Raw genomic sequence first — 18,814 nt, 5'->3', positions numbered from 1 at the left:
CTCCAACAGATGTATACAGTTGTTAATGACACACAACAGAGTACATTGAGACTCCTACTGCATCATTATAAGCAATGGCCCCATACGCCGGAATCTTGTTTTGCAGGGTCTCAGAGGTAAGCCCAAACTGAGCCACTTACCGGCAAACGCTGTGTGAACCCAGTCTTACTACTTCATTGTAAGAAATGTGCTTAGTTTGCACCTCATAAGGGGGCATTTAATTTGTTTTTTATTATTAAAGGAAATTGATCACTTGATTTTTTCAGTCCAAACCATGGACAACCTGATTTGCAGTCTGGCTGCACAATTGCAGTCAGGTATGTTCAAGTCTGAGACATGATTATTCCAGTGTTGCCCACAGACAGCTTCTCTACCCTATGCTCCAATTAATTTAAGGTCTCCCCATGTCAGTAGCTAAGAAGATACATGTAGAAAAGCCGCGGAGACACCATCACGTGTTTCTCAACGCAAGCAATGAATAGCCAGGTCTTTCACCGGGAAGGAACAACCACGGGAAGGGCAGCATCCAATAAAGGAAAACCACCTATGCCAAAACATGGTATCCATCCACAGGCAGCTGTTTCGGGGTATTTGCCCCTCATCAGTGTGGAGTAGGAAACTGGCTATTAGGAGCAGTGCCTGGTGAAAAGACTATAAACATAACGATGAATTACCTCAGGGAGATCAAAACATCCAACACCGCGGAGAAACCATCACGTGTTTCTCAACGCAGTGATCCAGAACACTGCTCCCATCCCTTATGGGAAATATGGGGGCAGTGTTCTGGATCACTGCGTTTATTGGATGCTTCCCTTCCCGTGGTTGTTCCTTCCCGGTGAAAGACCTGGCTATTCATTGCTTGCGTTGAGAAACACGTGATGGTGTCTCCGCGGCTTTTCTACATGCATTTTCATATTTCCCATAAGGGATGGGAGCAGTGTTCTGGATCACTGCGTTGAGAAACACGTGATGGTGTCTCCGAGGTGTTGGATGTTTTGATCTCCCCGAGGTCATTCACCCTTATGTTTTTAGTAGCTAAGAAGACACCTGTAAATCACTTTCAGCAGTGCAGGGAAAAGTAGAGGGAGGCACGGGACTACTCATGTCTATCTCAATGCTTGCCAGACGGTTTTTCAAACTATGTTTTTTATTAAGGCAAACAAAAATATGAAACTTTGGATTCTCTTTTACCTTCTTTGCGGATGTGTCTGTCTTTTTAACCAGACAAAATAGCATAGTCTACTACACTATTCAACTTTTATTACACGAGTCAAGACATGTGGCATCATCTTTGTCCAAGTCAATAATTCTTATCATAGTAATCTATGTACTATCTCTTCCTATCGGATACTCTTGGTTATGTGCATTGCAGTACAAAATTGTCAACCTGTCAATATCATTTGTTAATCTGGTAATTTATAAATAATTGGAAATATAAAGTGTGCAAGTAGACACTTATTATAAGTGCAACCTGTGCAGCTGCATAAGGTCCCACCGCCACCATCTTCATCAAAGCAGCTAGGTTAATGCTGTCTATTTGTCCGTGTTCACATAACTTTATCAGGATATTCCCGAAAATACAAATTAGCCCATTTTTTGTTTCATTGGGATTAGTGGAGCAATGCATTTAACAGTTCGAAAGGCAATAAACGGAGTGAAATCCATGCATGTCCTCTGCTAAACTCAAGAAAGGACTGCAGAGCCCTGTTCTAGGGGATCTAAAGCTACAGAGCTCAGGACTGCTGGGAATCCAAGTGGTAGAAACCACCAATGATCATAAAGTAACCTAATATAGTATCCCCTATACAAGATAGTGTCCCCTATCCAATTAAATGAGGATAACTTGATTTTTTGGGAATAATCCTTTAAGACGACGACACATCCCACTGTAAAGACAAGGAGTGGGATGCAGAAGGATACATCGCTAAATGATATTTTACAGATTGCTATAAGTCTTCTATAGATGCACTGTACCACTATAAAAGATTTTACAAGTAGATATTTTCCTTCCTTAACACAATAATTGTCATTATGATCAGCTATCAATAATATCACTATTATTAGTAATCATTTTTATTAATAAATATTATTTAATGTATGGTTAGTTACTATGTAAATAATCAAACATTTAAATATCTGTTATTTAGCTGAAAAATTATATATCCCGAGTTCCTTCAGTTTTTGGTGAGCAAAGGCAATGTCCTACTGTTTTATAGAAAGGAACTTAAAAAGAATGCCCGCTTTATATAATGAGCACATGCATAATGAAAATTAATGGCGGTGTTCCATGCGGTGTCATGTGTACCAACCAGCAGGTATTGTTGAATGAGTCCTCCGGGCAATGGTGATGACAGTAACATGACAACATCTTCTGTGGTGGGGCAGGTGCCGTGCTCTCTGTGTCCTCCTTCCTGCTGTCCATGTTGAGCTTTGCTGAGCTCCTCAGGAGCATATTATCAAGAAGATTTGCTGAAAGGGAAATGGATAAATTATATGATCTGGGCATAAGGCCAGGCTCTGGACATATTTAAATATCCCAAAAAGAAAGCGAATAATTTCACAGTAGGTTAAACTTTGGATTTCCATGAAGAAAGCAGCAAGCTTCTAAAGATTACCAGATGAACGTCCAACACTATAAATCTTCAGAGACGTGCAGCAACACATTCACTAGTTCACTGTTAGCAGCAGTAGAATAAATGATAATATTAAAGGAACACCCACGATCCAATGGATATAATAATGCGTAAATAAAAGGGCACCGACGAATATCTAATAACAAGAATGTAGAATAATGGTGTCACAATCTAATACTTAAACATGCTGAAGCTCTGTGAAGACACTAATGAGCTTATTAATGGATAGCTGAGAGGACACAGCTTTGAATTACAAAACATTCTTGACAGCCGAAGAATTTCAACACAACTGGTATGACTTCCACCTGCTGTAGACTAGTCCCATCAATGAACACATTTGAACACTTGTGACATAGCATTCACATCATGAAAAGAACACTCGGGGACATGCAGTGTTCTACCTAAGGAAGGGCCTAAAGGGGCATGGCAAGACCTCGATTTTTGGTGTTCTTTGATTTCCCACTTAGGACCTGCACAGATTTTAAGGAGTGGTCCTTTAATTTCACTGTGTGCGATCCTACCGCACTTATTCATCTGAGGAACCTATGTTAAAAAATAAAAGCCACATTATTTAATAATTAATTAAGTTCTTTATCTCCTCAAATCTGCTTCTAATAATGGCCCTGTTCCAGGGAAACTATTCTACGGACGAATAAACGGTATCGGATGTTCTCATGATACGTATCTATTTGACAAATGCCTAAATGCTACTATTCATCTAAATGATAAAACAACTCTATTACATAATGTATGTCATGAATTCATATGATTTCATTGACAACTTCATCATAAGTGTACAGAATCTCCAAAAGTAATCATACACATAGGACAAAGTTTGTTCTAACTCACCAACTTTAGCAGAACTCGACGACCATCTTATGTGTATGAGATAACCTGATGTTTATTTGCAGGACGCCCAATCCTTTACCTCCAAAGGAGATAAGCTACTGACAGAGGTATCTGGCAGCTACTAAAGGTGAACATGCACGTGAGATATCTGCAGATTTAATATGCATTCGGCAGACAGCTATCTCTCCCGTCTACCCCTCTATACACAAGAGAATAGGGTCGAGCATTCATGTGTTTTCAATGCGTAAAGAGGAAACAGACAGTGGCAGAAGCATGTGACAGAGGCTCATCTCTCCTAAAATTAAAAATATTAGGTGTTCAAATTTCAACTGCCTTACATTTTTACCTCGGCATCAGGGAAGAGTACCCATGTAATCATACACATCAGATGTTGAAATTGGTCGGTAAAGCCGACTTTCATCTCATGTGTACAGGGGTTTACTACCCTCTCCCTATTAACAACACATGTACATTTGGCCAAACTGAGCTTGCATGTGCATAAGAGGGTTATTAGGAATATCTGTTGGTGAACGAGCATTGGGAGGACAGCCATAACTTTTGTAAATGTGCCATTGACAACTATTATGGGCTGTTGAATTAAAATAGGGGGTGATACACTAAGGCTCTTGTAAATTGAGGAGAAAGCAGAAAACATAATTTGCTGTACATTTCAGAACACATCGGGAACATACAATAATTGTGAAAAGGAAACACAAGTGTGAAGAGGAAGCCATAAAACAATTAACAGAGTCACTTAGACTTTAAGTGGGTGTAACATGTTAAAGTCTGCAGTAAACCCACCACCAACCATCCATTGGTTTGCATGACTTCAGCCTGATGTGTTACTCATTCTCATGACTGTAAAGTAATCAGCCCTAGTTCATTGTCTCCTTATCATTATAACATAGCCATTATTCCAGCCATATATTACACTTAACCAGTAGCTTCAGTAAAAACATGAGCCGTAAACCACGAAAACTCTTTTTCTTTTTTTAAATAGAGGGTGTTCATGTCTGTCTTTGCATAAAAAGAATTAACACTGGTTTGTGATACTCTTGAAATGTGGCCTGTATAAATGAACAGGAACAGATGTTGTGTTTCTGGGTCAGTGGAACATACCCTCTTAGAATAAGTTCTCTTTCAGCAAGCAGTCACAAAGCTGGTTTTGTAATGATACAACATTGTTATTCATGGATAGAGAATGAACTTTTTCAATAAGTTCCAGCCAGAGATTTTCAGACATCTGGCTCATAGGGTGGCACAGTTAAATAACAACATTAATAGTAATATGGACTGAAAACCATAGGTCTGTGTTTTCTTATGACATTACGGGCTTTGGATGAAATCTCTCCGCCAGCTTTTGGGAAGAGAAGTGACAGATCACAGTCTCGTGTCTAGCCGAAATATCGGAAATGAGACAATTGGGAAAAAAATAGTGCATCTAATAAAAAGACATCTAACAGTGCACTGGGCATCATTGAGGACATTTGTTTCTTATTAGATTTGTGGGAAGTCAGAAGTGCAAAGTGTCTCTTCAGTAAGGTAGCCTTCACCATCAAAAGGCATCAGAGAAACGTGGGAAACTTGAGGAAGAATTTCTATGTGATGCCAAAGATGAATACTAAGAAGTTCTGTCTTGTTTTGTGTTTGCTTTCCTATTTTAAATGGAATCTGTCAGAATGATTTCACCTGCCAAACTATTTGTATTTGGGTTCCTTTGCGGTTATCTGAAAGTGCCCTTTATGCAATTACTTTGGTCTTATATAGGTATATGGACTTATATATGGCACATGGTTTGTATCTAGGTCCTATAGATGCCTGCCATATGCGAAGGCACCAGTAACATAAATGGCACATTATAGGTGGGGGCCCTGCTAGAATCTCCATTGTGGATGAGGAGCTTTACATTCACACCAGCTATAAATGTTAAAGAGGTTGTCCATTACTTTAACGCTCATGACCAATCCTTAGGATAGGTCCTTGATATCTGATCGGAGACAGTGTGACACCCAACACCCCTGCTGATTAGCTATTCTCAGTACCAGTGGCTGCTGGAAGTGCTCAGTTACAGAGCTTCTTCGTGTACTAATTGTGGCCATGGCCGGGTACTGTATATTCGCCTCCTAATGATTTGCATAGGGCACAAATGTGCAGTACCCGTCCGTGGCGACTATTGGTAGATGGAGCAGCTCCGTAACTGAACACTTCTGGCAGTCAGCGATACCAAGAATAGCTGATTGGCGGAGGTGCCCGGTGTCGCACCCCCACCTATCAGACATTGATGCCCCATCCTAAAGGATAAGTACTTAAAGTACTGGACAACCTCTTTAAACTTGAGGATAAAAAGTGTAAGAGCCTTAAATTTAGAATTACCATCTAGTTTTACTCACACAAGAGTAAAATGGGAAGTAAAAAGTCCTAGCCAAGCAGAATGGATTTGAAATATGATGCTTTTAAGGCCATTTATGATATTTGTCACTGCATCAGATATTGTACATCAATTTATTAAAAAACATTGAAAAATACAATCTAGACAACACAATATTTTAGCTGTAATGCCCTCTCTTCAGACACCACATTCTGGTCATCTCAAGGTCTCTTTCAAGAGCGTCACGTTTCTAGGTTTCTTTTTCCTTCAACACTGTTAAATCTTTGCACAAGTCCAGCAGGTTGCCATCATGGTAGTCAGCGAATTAGGCTATGTGAACACGTTGCAGATTTCCTGTGGATCCGCAGCGTTTTTTTCCACGCAGAAAAGCTGCAGATCCGCAAGTGATTTACAGTACAATGTAAATCAATGGCAAAAAAAAAATGCTGTGCTAATGGTGCGGAAAATTCTGTACGGAAAACGCAGCAGATTAGAAGAAGGAGCATGTTAATTCTTTGTGGGGATCTGCAGTGTTTCTGCACCCATTCCATAATAGAAATCCGCAGGGGTAAAAACACATGAAATCCGCACAGAATCCGCAACAAAAACGCAGAAAGTCCGCATTAAAAAACGCGCAGATTCTGACCTGCCTATTCTGCTAAGAGATGCAGAAAATTCCACAGGCAAATCCGCAACGTGTATCATGTATTTGGGATAAGATATTACTTGACTACTGTCGACACTTGTCTGTAGATTTCATTCTTTTCATGCTAATTTTGATAAGGACTCCAATTGTTTGCTAAACAACTTTAAGGCAATATTGCAATATGCCAGCAAAAACCATGAAAAGATGCAACTCACTATACAACCAACAGATAGCCACATAGCAAAACATTTCCCGACAGAGTGTCACAAAATCATGCTTTTTGTTCAATGGTGATCATCTTGAGGCAAACATCTCAAGGTATCGATGTGCGTTTTGGCATTATCCTTTATCAGGGAGCATGACAAAGTCCTGACGAAGCCTAAAGCCAAAATGTGCGGCTGGACCAGCCATTCCAGCAAGAGGAGATGATGTATTCAGGTTTGTGCACTTATATGTTTTGGGTACTACCCTGGTAAAATATTTATTGCCAACCTTGGCAGTCGTATTGTCACTATCCACATTAATTAATTGTTATATTCAGCTTTTCATCTGTGTATATTATGAACTATTCTATGTATGTTATGGGCTTTATTATTAACCCTATTACGAATCTGTTCATATTCTATGAATGCTAGCCTATACATCCCATCTCCTCCTGCTGTTTTCTGATTGAGCGTGTGTACCCATTGTGCATTTTTTAACTTTCCATGAAATTTGTGAATTAATAAAGATTAATAAGTTTGTTAAACATTTTTGTGGTTATACTTTTCTTATAAATTGGTTATTAACATCTCAAGGTATGTTGATTAAAGAGGAAAGGTGAAGGACGGTACAATTGAACACATCTGTACATGGAGAAACACATCAACATGCAGCACATATACTACAATAAGAATTGAAATTAAACCTATTTTGCGTACACCTCTTCATGAATACAAAGCATTGGACGAGCGGCGTACACCTCAATGCATGCCAAACCACAAATCCTATTGCTGAAGTAAGATTTGTGGCATAGCAAATGCTGTGTCTCATCATAATTTTGACAAGGAATGGCTGACATGCACTTGTTCTGCCTGAGCTCTATCCATTTTGTTGTAGCTAGGAGAAAATGGTGTGAAAACAGAAAAAGTCTGAAAATTTGGGCGCAACTCGGGGTACCTTTATGCCAGAATTCTGACATGAAAGCTTTCATAAATTGGGCCCTACATGTACAGAGGCATTCTCTTTTAGAAAGTTTGGGGATGAGTCATCAAGATCAGCAATTGTCCCACCACATTTTTGGAGCGGATGCTCTTGGCTCGGCACAAATCTTACTCCAGTCCCTTCTGGAGTAAGATTTGTGGTGTTGCAAGTGCCACCGATGGTCACAAATTTGTGCTACTTTGTTAGATCTGGGGCGAGAATAACGTGAAACCACCAGAAGTCATATTTTTTTGGGATCAACCTGGCGTTTCACAAAAAAATGCAACTGTTCAAAGACTTTTTTCATCAGATATCTGGCAAAATAGATTTGATGAATTGCCCCAATGCTCTTAGAGGTCAGCACACCTTTATGCTTACAAAGCCTGACAAAGCAATATCATACATGGTCACTTATGGTAGGCTGCTATTCTTCCTAACATAGATTATTTTTTCTTTCCGCGTGTACAATAAATATTCTATCTACTGAATAAAACAGGATTTATGATTTTGAATAGTTATGAGAATATGTCTAATCCTGTAAATAAAGAGATAAATATGTTTCATTTCGACCGAGACATTGATTTCTTTAGACTCTATTCGAGATGTTCACTAGCAGCCTTTTGATCGCAATCTGTGCATAGCATTACATCAGATTTATTTACGGTATTGTGTTTCCATTGAATAAACTTGGTTATCGTTTTTCTTGTGACGGCTTTGCGCCCAATCGAAATGAATAAAACATGGGCATAGAAAAAGGATCTGCCTGGTAAACATTAATAATCACAAACCAAACACCAGATGCCTCCCTTAAAGTTTTCATAGAATTTATTCAGCGCGGTAAAAGGTGATAAGGGAAAACCTCACCTACAACACAAACAAAAGAAATGAAGCGACAGACGACTAGAACGATGTTCCAAATATGCGCGGCAGATCCAGACAAGCGAACAACAGTCTGACTGGATGGAACAAGCAGCTCAGTAATCTGAAGCTCTTCATGGCTTCACTTTGATATCTGACCTTTACAGACACATCTGAGCTTTGAAACAAGTGTGTGTGAAAACATTTTAGTGATAATCATCCCAGTGTGTGAGGTGAGAAAGCCTGCCCGGCTAAAAATAGGCCAATTACGTCTGGATTTATCTCCCAAATTCTGACTAAATCCAGGTACGTTACGGAGGTAATACAGTTGTGTGAAAAAGTGTTTGCCCCTTCCTGATTTCCTATTCTTTTGCATGTTTCTCACGCTTACCGTAAATGTTTCAGATCACCAAACAAATTTAAATATTAGACAAAGATAACACAAGTAAAAATAAACTTCAGCTTTTAAATGAAGGTCTTTATTATTAAGGGAAAAAGAATCCACACCTACAGGGCCTGTGTGAAAAAGCAATTGCCCCCTAAACCTAATAACTGGTTGGGCCACCCTTAGCAGCAACAACTGCAATCAAGCGTTTTGCGATAACTTGCAATGAGTGTTTTACAACGCTCTGGAGCAATTTTGGCCCACTCATCTATGTAGGATTGCTGTAATTCAGCCACATTGGAGGGTTTCTGAGCATGAACCGCCTTTTTAAGGTCATACCACAGCATCTCAATCACATTAAAGGTCAAAGTCTTAATTTTGTTTTTCTTAAGTCATTCAAAGGTGGACTTGCTGGGTTTTTGGATCATGGTCCTGATGCATAATCCAAGTGCGCTTCAGCTTGAGGTCACAAACAGATTGCCGGACATTCTTCATCATGATTTTTTGGTGGACAGCAGAATTCATGGTTCTATTTACCACAGCAAGTCATGAACACTGACCTTAACGGAGTCGTGAGGCCTGCAGTTCTTTGGATGTTGTTGTGGTGTCTTTTGTGATCTCCTGAATGAGTCGTCACTGCGCTCTTGGGGTAATTTTGATCGACCGGCCACTCCTGGGAAGGTTCACCACTGTTCCATGTTTTCGCCACAACCACTGTTCCATGTTTTCACCATTTGTGGATAACTGCTCTCACTGTGGTTCGCTGGAGTCCCAAAGCTTTAGAAATGGCTTTATAACTAGGGTTGATCGAATAGCTTTGGCTAAGTGCTTATCCGAATAACTATAGCACTTACCGAATAGTCCAACAAACAGGCTCTCCATGCCAGTGTTGTGACTGTCACACAGCCGTGACACATTTAGCTGTGACACAGAACAGCTGATTATCGGGAGCGCTCCTGGTATCCAGAATACCAATGCAGCTATTTGGTAAGTGCTATAGCTATTCGGATAAGCACTTATCTGAAGCTATTTGATCAACCCTAATTATTAAGTTTTCCAGATGGATAGACCTCAATGGCTTTCTCATTTGTTCCAGAATTTCTTTGGATCGTGTCATGATGTCTATCTTTTGAGGATATTTTGGTCTACTTCACTTTGTCAGGCAGGTCCTATTTAAGTTATTTCTTCAGTGAGAACAGGTGTGGCAGTAATCAGGCCTGGGTGTGGCTTTGAAATTTGAACTCAGCTTCCCAAAGATGTGATCAAACATAGTTAATTTATGCTTTAGGAAAGGGGCAATCACTTTTTTTTTATACAGGGCCCTGTAGGTTTGGATTTCTTTTTCCCTTAATAATAAAGACCTTCATTTCAAAACTGCATTTTGTGTTTACTTGAGTTATCTTTGTCTAATATTTTCTTTTTTTAGTGATGTGAAACATTTAAGTGTGACAAACATGCAAAAGAATAGAAAATCAGGAAGGGGCAAACACTTTTTCACACAACTGTAGACCTTGAAGAGAAAGTCCTGCTCATTCATCTGTCAATCTGTCTACTGTCCAAACCAGGGGTTGGGGAATCTAAGGCTCATGGGCTGCTTACGGCCCTCAATTACCTTTTATCTGACCCCTGGGCAGATTCCCAGAGGCTGCAGTCCTTGGGCCAGTAGTAGTTTTAAAAGCCGCAGCCCCATTAATTTCTCCTTGGTATGTGAGCAAGTGAACAGTGTTCACTACTGAATACTGAGGCTCATGCAGTGAAAGATTACGTCCTGACATTAGTGTTAGCGTCAGGACGTACTTTGTGGGAGGAGTTAGGACGGAGAAGAGGACTAAACATTTTACTAAGTTGCTTTAACACATCATAAATGGAGAAATGCTAATAATTGGCTACTAGACAACATTAAAGAAAAGATGGTAAGAAAATAAACACCGCTCAAGGCAGTGTCTAACGAAACTCGAAATTTTACTCTTGGATGTGTAGGATGGTATGAATGTTATAAACCCATTCCTTACAGACCAAATATTTTCTCTGTGCCAGGGCATCATAACTGCAGAATGTAAAAACAATGGTGATAGTTGTGGTTCTGCGCCAACAAATATCAATTTACAGCAGTCCTTCCGTACAGCAGTCAGTGAGCTTCCAGCACACTTCCGTTTTCCCGTCCAATTTTTAAAACGAAGATGCTTTACAATCTAGATCCTTGTGATGAGAACATTGCTGAAGACAGTAGGACAGCAATAAACTAGAAACTGCGCTTTTATTACAATTTATACCGTCTTCGAATCGTGTTAGCTGTCGCCCAGCATATGTTAATACAGCTCTGCCGTATTTTGATTTGTTGCAGTACTACAAGAAATATGTGATAAATCCTCTTTATGTTTCTCTCGTAGTCAAGGCTTCTCCACTTCACTCCGAAATTAATTGCACTTGTGGGACAACAGCAATCAATTCTGACCACAAAAAGGATTGGCACGATTCACGGTAAACGCTCTCCCAAACTAAAAGCCTTTCTGTGTTTGTAAACCTTGCTGCATTTGCTCATACTGAATGAGTGGTATATTAACTTTGCTCCCTCGGAAAACAATGTTAACCATTGTACTGCCATTTCTTTCCATCTGTAATATACACTTGCTACATATACACTAGGTCATAATGTCTGTAGGCACTTTTTATTTTCTTTACTTAAATATATGTAACGTATATTGGACAAAAATTAATTTTTGCCATCCGGCTTCATTAAAAATCTTGCACCGTTTGGCTTTTATAGGCACTTTGTTTCCTCACACATACAACTTTGGTGTGTGGCCATTAATCAGCTGAGAGGAGATAAAGAAAAGACATAGATAAAAAACAGTTAGGGTACCGTCACACAGTGGCATTTTTATCGCTACGACGGCACGATTCGTGACGTTCTAGCGATATCGTTACGATCTCGCAGTGTCTGACACGCTACTGCGATCAGGCACCCAGCTGAGAATCGTACGTCGTAGCACATCGTTTGAAACTTTCTTTCGTCGCTGGATCTCCCGCTGTCATCGCTGGATCGTTGTGTGTGACAGCGATCCAGCGATGCGTTCGCTGGTAACCAGGGTAAACATCGGGTTACTAAGCGCAGGGCCGCACTTAGTAACCCGATGTTTACCCTGGTTACCAGCGTAAAAGTAAAAAAAACCAAACCGTACATACTCACCATCTGATGCCCGTCAGGTCCCTTGCCGTCTGCTTTCCGCTCTTACTGTCTGCCGGCCGGAAAGTGAGAGCAGATCACAGCGGTGACGTCACCGCTGCGCTCTGCTCTCACTGTACGGCCGGATCTCAGTCAGAGCAGGAAGCAGACGGCAAGGGACCTGACGGGCATCAGATGGTGAGTATGTACGGTTTGTTTTTTTTTACTTTTACGCTGGTAACCACGGTAAACATCGGGTTACTAAGCGCGGCCCTGCGCTTAGTAACCCGATGTTTACCCTGGTTACCCGGGGACTTCAGCATCGCTCCAGCGCCGTGATTGCAACGTATGACCGCAGTCTACGACGCTGGAGCGATAATCATACGACGCTGCGACGTCACGGATCGTGCCGTCGTAGCGATGTAAATGGTACTGTGTGACGGTACCCTTAGAAACTTTCCCATTAAGCCGTCAAAATGAGTTTCCTGACAGAATCTTAGTTAAATCATCTGGTCATCAATGGGAGAATCCAGCAGAATCTGAACTTCATTTTTTTAGTGCCTATTGTTTTGCTCTGATATTTGTAGATATTGGGTATTACATATTGATCATAATGAGGAGTGAACACAGACAGACAGAAGGGGGGTCCTGCGCAAGAAGCGCTCTTTCCAGCCCAATAATTCATCACAACGCCACCAGCTCCGGAGGTAGAAGTGGGCCACCTTACCTCTTGGACCTCTTTACAACTGCACGTGTTGCTCCAATTGTATGTCTGCCCCTGATCACAATATCTAATATCTGTTGGATTTTAATTATGTTTTAATAATGTAAGTCCACTACTGGTTTGTGAATTCAGATATCTAACGCTAACAGCCAATATTTCCGTGACTCTATTAATAACTACAAACAGTGTCGTCAACTTGACACTTTATTTAGTTCAGAAAAGTTTATAAAAAAAAAAACACGGACAGACAATATTTTTTATGGACACATTGTGAGACCATAATAAATCATTAAGATTATATTTATATACATGTCTACAGCCCATAAGTATGCTATTAACTGCATGCACTATAAACTATAAAATAATGATAAATACAGTCAGCCTCAAAGAAAAAGTTTTTTTTTTTCAGACAGGTCAAAAAAGTGACCAATTTTCAAGGACCGTCCTGGAATTTCTGGATGGTTAGCAACCCTGGCTACAATTAGCTATACGGTATGCTATGGGAATTATTTGGATTTTATGCAAGATTTTAAAAGTTTAGATGTTTCTGTTCTTTACTGTGAAACATTACCATGTTGGATATACATTTTTTTCAGATCAGGTTTCAATGAATATCCCAAACCTCTTGGCACATGACATTCACCACCGGACACAGTGCAATCAATACTGTTTCCAGAACGCTAATCTTTATAAAAGCGTTATAACAGGAGTCATGTGAGGATGAACAGAAGTGAAGGGACATCTACTAAGGACAAGCCACACTCCGCACTGGGGCTAATCCTGCACCTGTGATGTGTGAGCTCCCGGCTATACCACTAGAATACACTTCAGCTGCTTTTCTCAGTATTCTCTATGATTGGAAACTGACAGGTCATTTTATTTAAAGACACGTATGTTACCAAGGCATGACATTTATCAAAAGGGGAGCATATAGAGTAGGGCATTATGGTCACAAAAAGGCGGTTATGGCCAGTACAGGAATGGATAGGCCAGTGAGTATTCAGGAATGATGTTAAATGAATAATAAGAGGCATTAAGTGGGAGTCCAGTGTCTGGAGTTGGCAAAGGAGCTAATAATGGCTAGAGCAGGGATTGGCAATTTATTTTTCCGAGGGGCCACATGAGAGTCCGTGTCTGTTGTGGAGGCAGAACCAATAGGCTGAAATTAGTTTTGCTCAATAATAAACATATTCATTATAATTATTTTACATAAATATTAATTATATCCCTTAATATTAAGCAGAGTTAATTATGGTGACGTCCCCTATATACACAGTATGAGTCCGCACACAGCCCCCTATATACTGCATGAGCACACATAGCCCTCTATACACTGTAAGAGCCCACACAGCCCCTCTAAATAGTCTGAACCTCCACATTGCCTCCTATATATAGTATGTGTCTCCACATACATTATATAGCCTCTATATAAAATATGGGACTCCTATAAACAGTGTGAGACCCCACATAGCCTCTCTATTTCCAGATGAGCCCCACATAGGCTCCTGTATAAAGTATGAGACCCAACATAGCCTCCTATATCCAGTATGAGCCCCCACATAGCCTCCTATATACAGTATGAGCTCCATATAGCCTCCTATATACAGAATGAGCCCCCATATAGCCTCCCATATACAGCATGAGCCCCACATTGCCTCCCTATATACAGTGTGAGCCTTACATAGCCTCCTGTGTACAGCATGAACCTCACATAGCCTCCAATATACAGCATGAGCCCCCACATAGCCTGCTATATACAACATGAGACTCACATAGCCTCCCTATATATAATATCAGCCCCATATAGCCTCTTATATACAGCATGAGCCCCACACAGCCCCTACACAATGGTGCTCTTAGATTATATAGCAAAACTCTGCTGACAGATTTCATTGAGTAATGTATGCAGATTGTATTGTACAATCTGGTGGTAGATCGGTTTTAAATATGTTTAAGGGGGTTTACCATAATGCAATGCACACACTCATGATTCCCCTTTATTCACAGCTCACATGACCACATGTCTGCAACATACTTGCAGTAACATGACGACTAGTTTATTGCATTCTTCTGAAATGTTCTACATGCGCTGTGAATACAGGGGAATCATGACAGTGTGCTCACTTTGAAATGACAACCATCTTACCAGCTATATGTAGGGTATGAGTGCAGAGATAATCTGCTAGATTGAATAATTCAGGTCTGAAAGATGAGTTCATACAAAGAACCAATGCATCCAGTCTATGAAAAGGGTAAAAGCTCTGACTTATTACTAGGTGATACCAAATCTCTGGAAAGTCTTGGTTTTATGGTGAAAAAAACTATGAAAGTTTTTGCTGTCTTCTTATCCACATTCTGCCCTTCTGCAACCTGAAATACATCAACTGTCTTGAGTAATGGAATTCTTATCATTAAATTACCTGGTAATTTTAGATAAGAAAAAAAAATCAATCTCCTGTTCATAAATACATGGTCGTGGGCTTCATTAATGGCCATTGGATACAATTTACTCCATGATATTAGATAATTAAGACATTTTTCTCCCCAATGGAAATATGTGTTATCAGTATAGCATGCACTACCCTGCCCTGTGACTGTCATTATCTGTTGCAAACTCATGGCTAGTATGGCTTGACATGGAGAACAGGCACTTACACAGGCATTATACAATTTGCCAAGTGATTAGAAGTGGAGCTGACTGTGGCATTCAAGCCTGTGTGCACACATTGCATTTTTTCAGCGCATGAAAGCGTATGGCCAAAATTGGGTTTTCCAGTAACACCAACTCTTCCCTCCACCAACCTGTACCCAAAGAAAACATCCGCCCAACACTTATTACGAATAAAAACCCAACACATTAAATTCTTTGGATAAATCGTCCACAGCAGCCAGTTTATTAACAAACAATGACATAGATAACAACATGTATAAAATTACATATGCAAAAACTTGAGGGGAGGGTTCTTGGATCTGGCTCACAATAGGCAGAAGCCACCAGAAAAAATTGAACCAACACTTTTTTACCCTCAGCCGTAACCACCAGCTCAAGGGCACCATGTAACCCGTTTCGGGCAAACAAACCCCAAAGCTCCCGAGGTCAATTCCCCGTCCAGAGCCCGTAACCAAAAGCCAGATCAACCCCATAAAACATCTTCAACTTCAAGAACCCCACCCCCCCGCCAAACTTCCTGCTGTGACAATGCAACCAACACCACATACCCAAGTACGAATTGCAACCTCCCAACTTCGAAGCCAATAAACCACACCACACAGAAGGAACCACACTATAACAAAAAAGGGAGGGTGGGTGGGCTTTTCACTCCAACGCTCAGTGGGATACTGACCCCTTTTCCAGCACTTTCCTGCCCTGAATCCCGCCCCCCCATCCTACTATTCCCCCCCCTTAACCAATCTCCATCCCTTATTTATTTTTCTTCAAATGAAAACATTCCCCTTGGCAACGCAGTCATGGGGGGCTTCCATCTAGCTGCGCCCATTCCTGCCCTCCCACTGATTTGTCACAAAACCTGAAAGGCTTCCTAATGTCCGCAAAGTGAATGAGATTCCTGAAGTCTCATGCACATGTTGCATATTTGTGACTTGCAGATTTAACTCTGCAGCATGTCAATTCTAAGGCTACGTTTCCAAGGTCAGCATTAGGCAGTGCTTTGGACGCAGCATATGTCCGCTCCGTCCAATGTGCTGCCTTTGAATACAGCTGATTCCGCATGTGTTCAATGAACCGTGTGGAATCGCTGCGCCCAATAAATTGGATTGATGATATTTATCTTGTGGAGACGGAGTGTCTCTGCATGACATGCTGCTGTTTGGTAAGACGAGCCGCATGTCCGTCTCCGCAGGGAAGCCGCGGGCGTCAGTTCACTCATAGTGGAGATGGGATTTCTTAAAATCCCATCCACTACGCTGTAACATCTGGCTGCTGCGAGTTGGACGTTGCGAATGTACACAACGTCCAACCGTTTACTTACCATGGGAACTTACCCTTATAAGTGGGGAATAATCTGCACCAAAAGCGCAATTAAAAAAATGCAGCCAAAACGTGAGAAAAACATTTGCCGCTATGTTTTTCCTGCGAAAATATGGTGCAGAAATTTGTACACCTAATACTTAACGTGTGAACATACCCTTACGAGGCTCCTGCTTATATTGGACGACAGCACAAAGTTCAAGGAGGAACCATATTCCTGTGTGCTGTTACAAAGGATAATTTACTAACATATTGATACACTGCATTGTAGCTCAAAAATAAAAAGCTAAAAATTCCATTGTGGGAATTTAAAAAATGGAAAATTAAAAAGTAACAATGCAAAAAGATACTATTTGCAGTGTCATACAGTTTTGTTGAAAAATTAATAAAAAAAAATAGAAACCAGCAAAATTGTTAGAATTACATATTAGTTACCTATAACACATAAGTGTCTTACGTTCTCGAAAGGGACGAACAGTGTGTGCTAATAAGAATAGCCGGAATGAAGAGAAGCTTTTCTAACTGGCGCCGTCACACACAAACTGCATTAGATTCATATACACTGCACTACTCAGGAGGCCGCTGTCTCTTCGTGAGCCATCTAGTATAAGCAAAAGCATCATTAGTTATGACTACCCTGGCCTAGGAGATAGTGCTGACTCTCTTCTCAGGAACTGTCCGACTATAAACATCACCTTGACAGTCATTTATCAGGCATTTAGATAAATAGTTGGAGAGACTCTGCTCACAAAAGGAGAAAAAAAAGAGTTGGAGTTGTCAGAGGAAAAACACTATTTATCTTCTGTGTGTCCGACAAAGAACACAAGAAAAGTTTTCTCTACTAAAGTGTTAATTTAACACATCCACAATATGATGCAATTGTAAATACCTTATTGTTTTGTTCCCATTTTGTATCATCTTGTATTTTTTTTTATAAACACGGTCTACCTTTCTAGATTGAATTTCTAAAATGTAATAGTTCTGCTCCTCTTGCTCTGTAAACCGAACCCCTGAAGCAATATGCTACCTGTAACGGGTGCCCGATTGGCCTGTATAAACAATTGGTGATGGCAGCTAGTGGTTCCTTTTTGTCATAGTGGAGTTGGCAGTGATCATATCAAGAGATATATATATATATATATATATATATATATATATATATATATATATATATATATATATAAATATATATATATATATATATATACACAGTACAGACCAAAAGTTTGGGCACACCTTCTCATTTAAAGATTTTTCTGTATTTTCATGACTATGAATATTGTACATTCACACTGAAGGCATCAAAACTATTGATTAACACATTTGGAATGATATACTTGGCAAAAAAGTGTGAAACAACTGAAATTTTGTCTTATATTCTGTTCTTCAAAGTAGCCACCTTTTGCTGTCATGACTAGTGTTGAGCGATACCGTCCGATACTTGAAAGTATCGGTATCGGAAAGTATCGGCCGATACCGGCAAAGTATCGGATCCAATCCGATACCGATACCCGATACCAATACAAGTCAATGGGACTCAAGTATCGGACGGTATTCCTGATGGTTCCCACGGTCTGAAGGAGAGGAAACTCTCCTTCAGGCCCTGGGAACCATATTAATGTGTAAAATAAAGAATTAAAATAAAAAATATCGCTATACTCACCTGTCCGACGCAGCCGGGACCTCAGCGAGGGAACCGGCAGCGTTGTTTGTTTAAAATTCGCGCTTTTACTTGGTTACGTGAAGTCCCGGCTTGTGATTGGTCAGGGCGGCCATGTTGCCGGGACGCGGACCAATCACAGCAAGCCGTGACGAAATTACGTCACGGCTTGCTGTGATTGGTCCGCGTCCCGGCAACATGGCCGCCATTAACCAATCACAAGCCGTGACGTCACGGGAGGCTGGACATGCGCGTATTTTGAAAAGCGCGCGTGTCCAGCCTCCAGTGACGTCCCGGCTTGTGATTGGTTAATGGCGGCCATGTTGCCGGGACGTCACTGGAGGCTGGACACGCG

At 40.6% G+C, this 18,814-nt stretch overlaps 1 protein-coding gene across 5 annotated transcripts in view; it reads right to left on the bottom strand.

The window, feature by feature from the left end:
* The window catches only part of BMPR1B (bone morphogenetic protein receptor type 1B), a 739,804-nt gene that overhangs the window by 55,721 nt on the left and 665,269 nt on the right, over window positions 1–18,814 (bottom strand). For all 5 annotated transcript variants that reach the window (XM_077277365.1, XM_077277348.1, XM_077277373.1 and 2 more), the window contains one exon: window positions 2,310–2,469. In XM_077277365.1, coding sequence (XP_077133480.1) covers window positions 2,310–2,469 — 160 coding nt within the window. The remainder of the gene's footprint in view (window positions 1–2,309; window positions 2,470–18,814) is intronic.

The sequence above is a fragment of the Ranitomeya variabilis genome, chromosome 1, assembly GCF_051348905.1.
Source record: "Ranitomeya variabilis isolate aRanVar5 chromosome 1, aRanVar5.hap1, whole genome shotgun sequence".
Lineage (NCBI taxonomy): Eukaryota > Metazoa > Chordata > Amphibia > Anura > Dendrobatidae > Ranitomeya > Ranitomeya variabilis.
The sequence above is the reverse complement of the archived record's forward strand: the minus strand, read 5'-3'. Positions and strand labels throughout refer to the sequence as shown.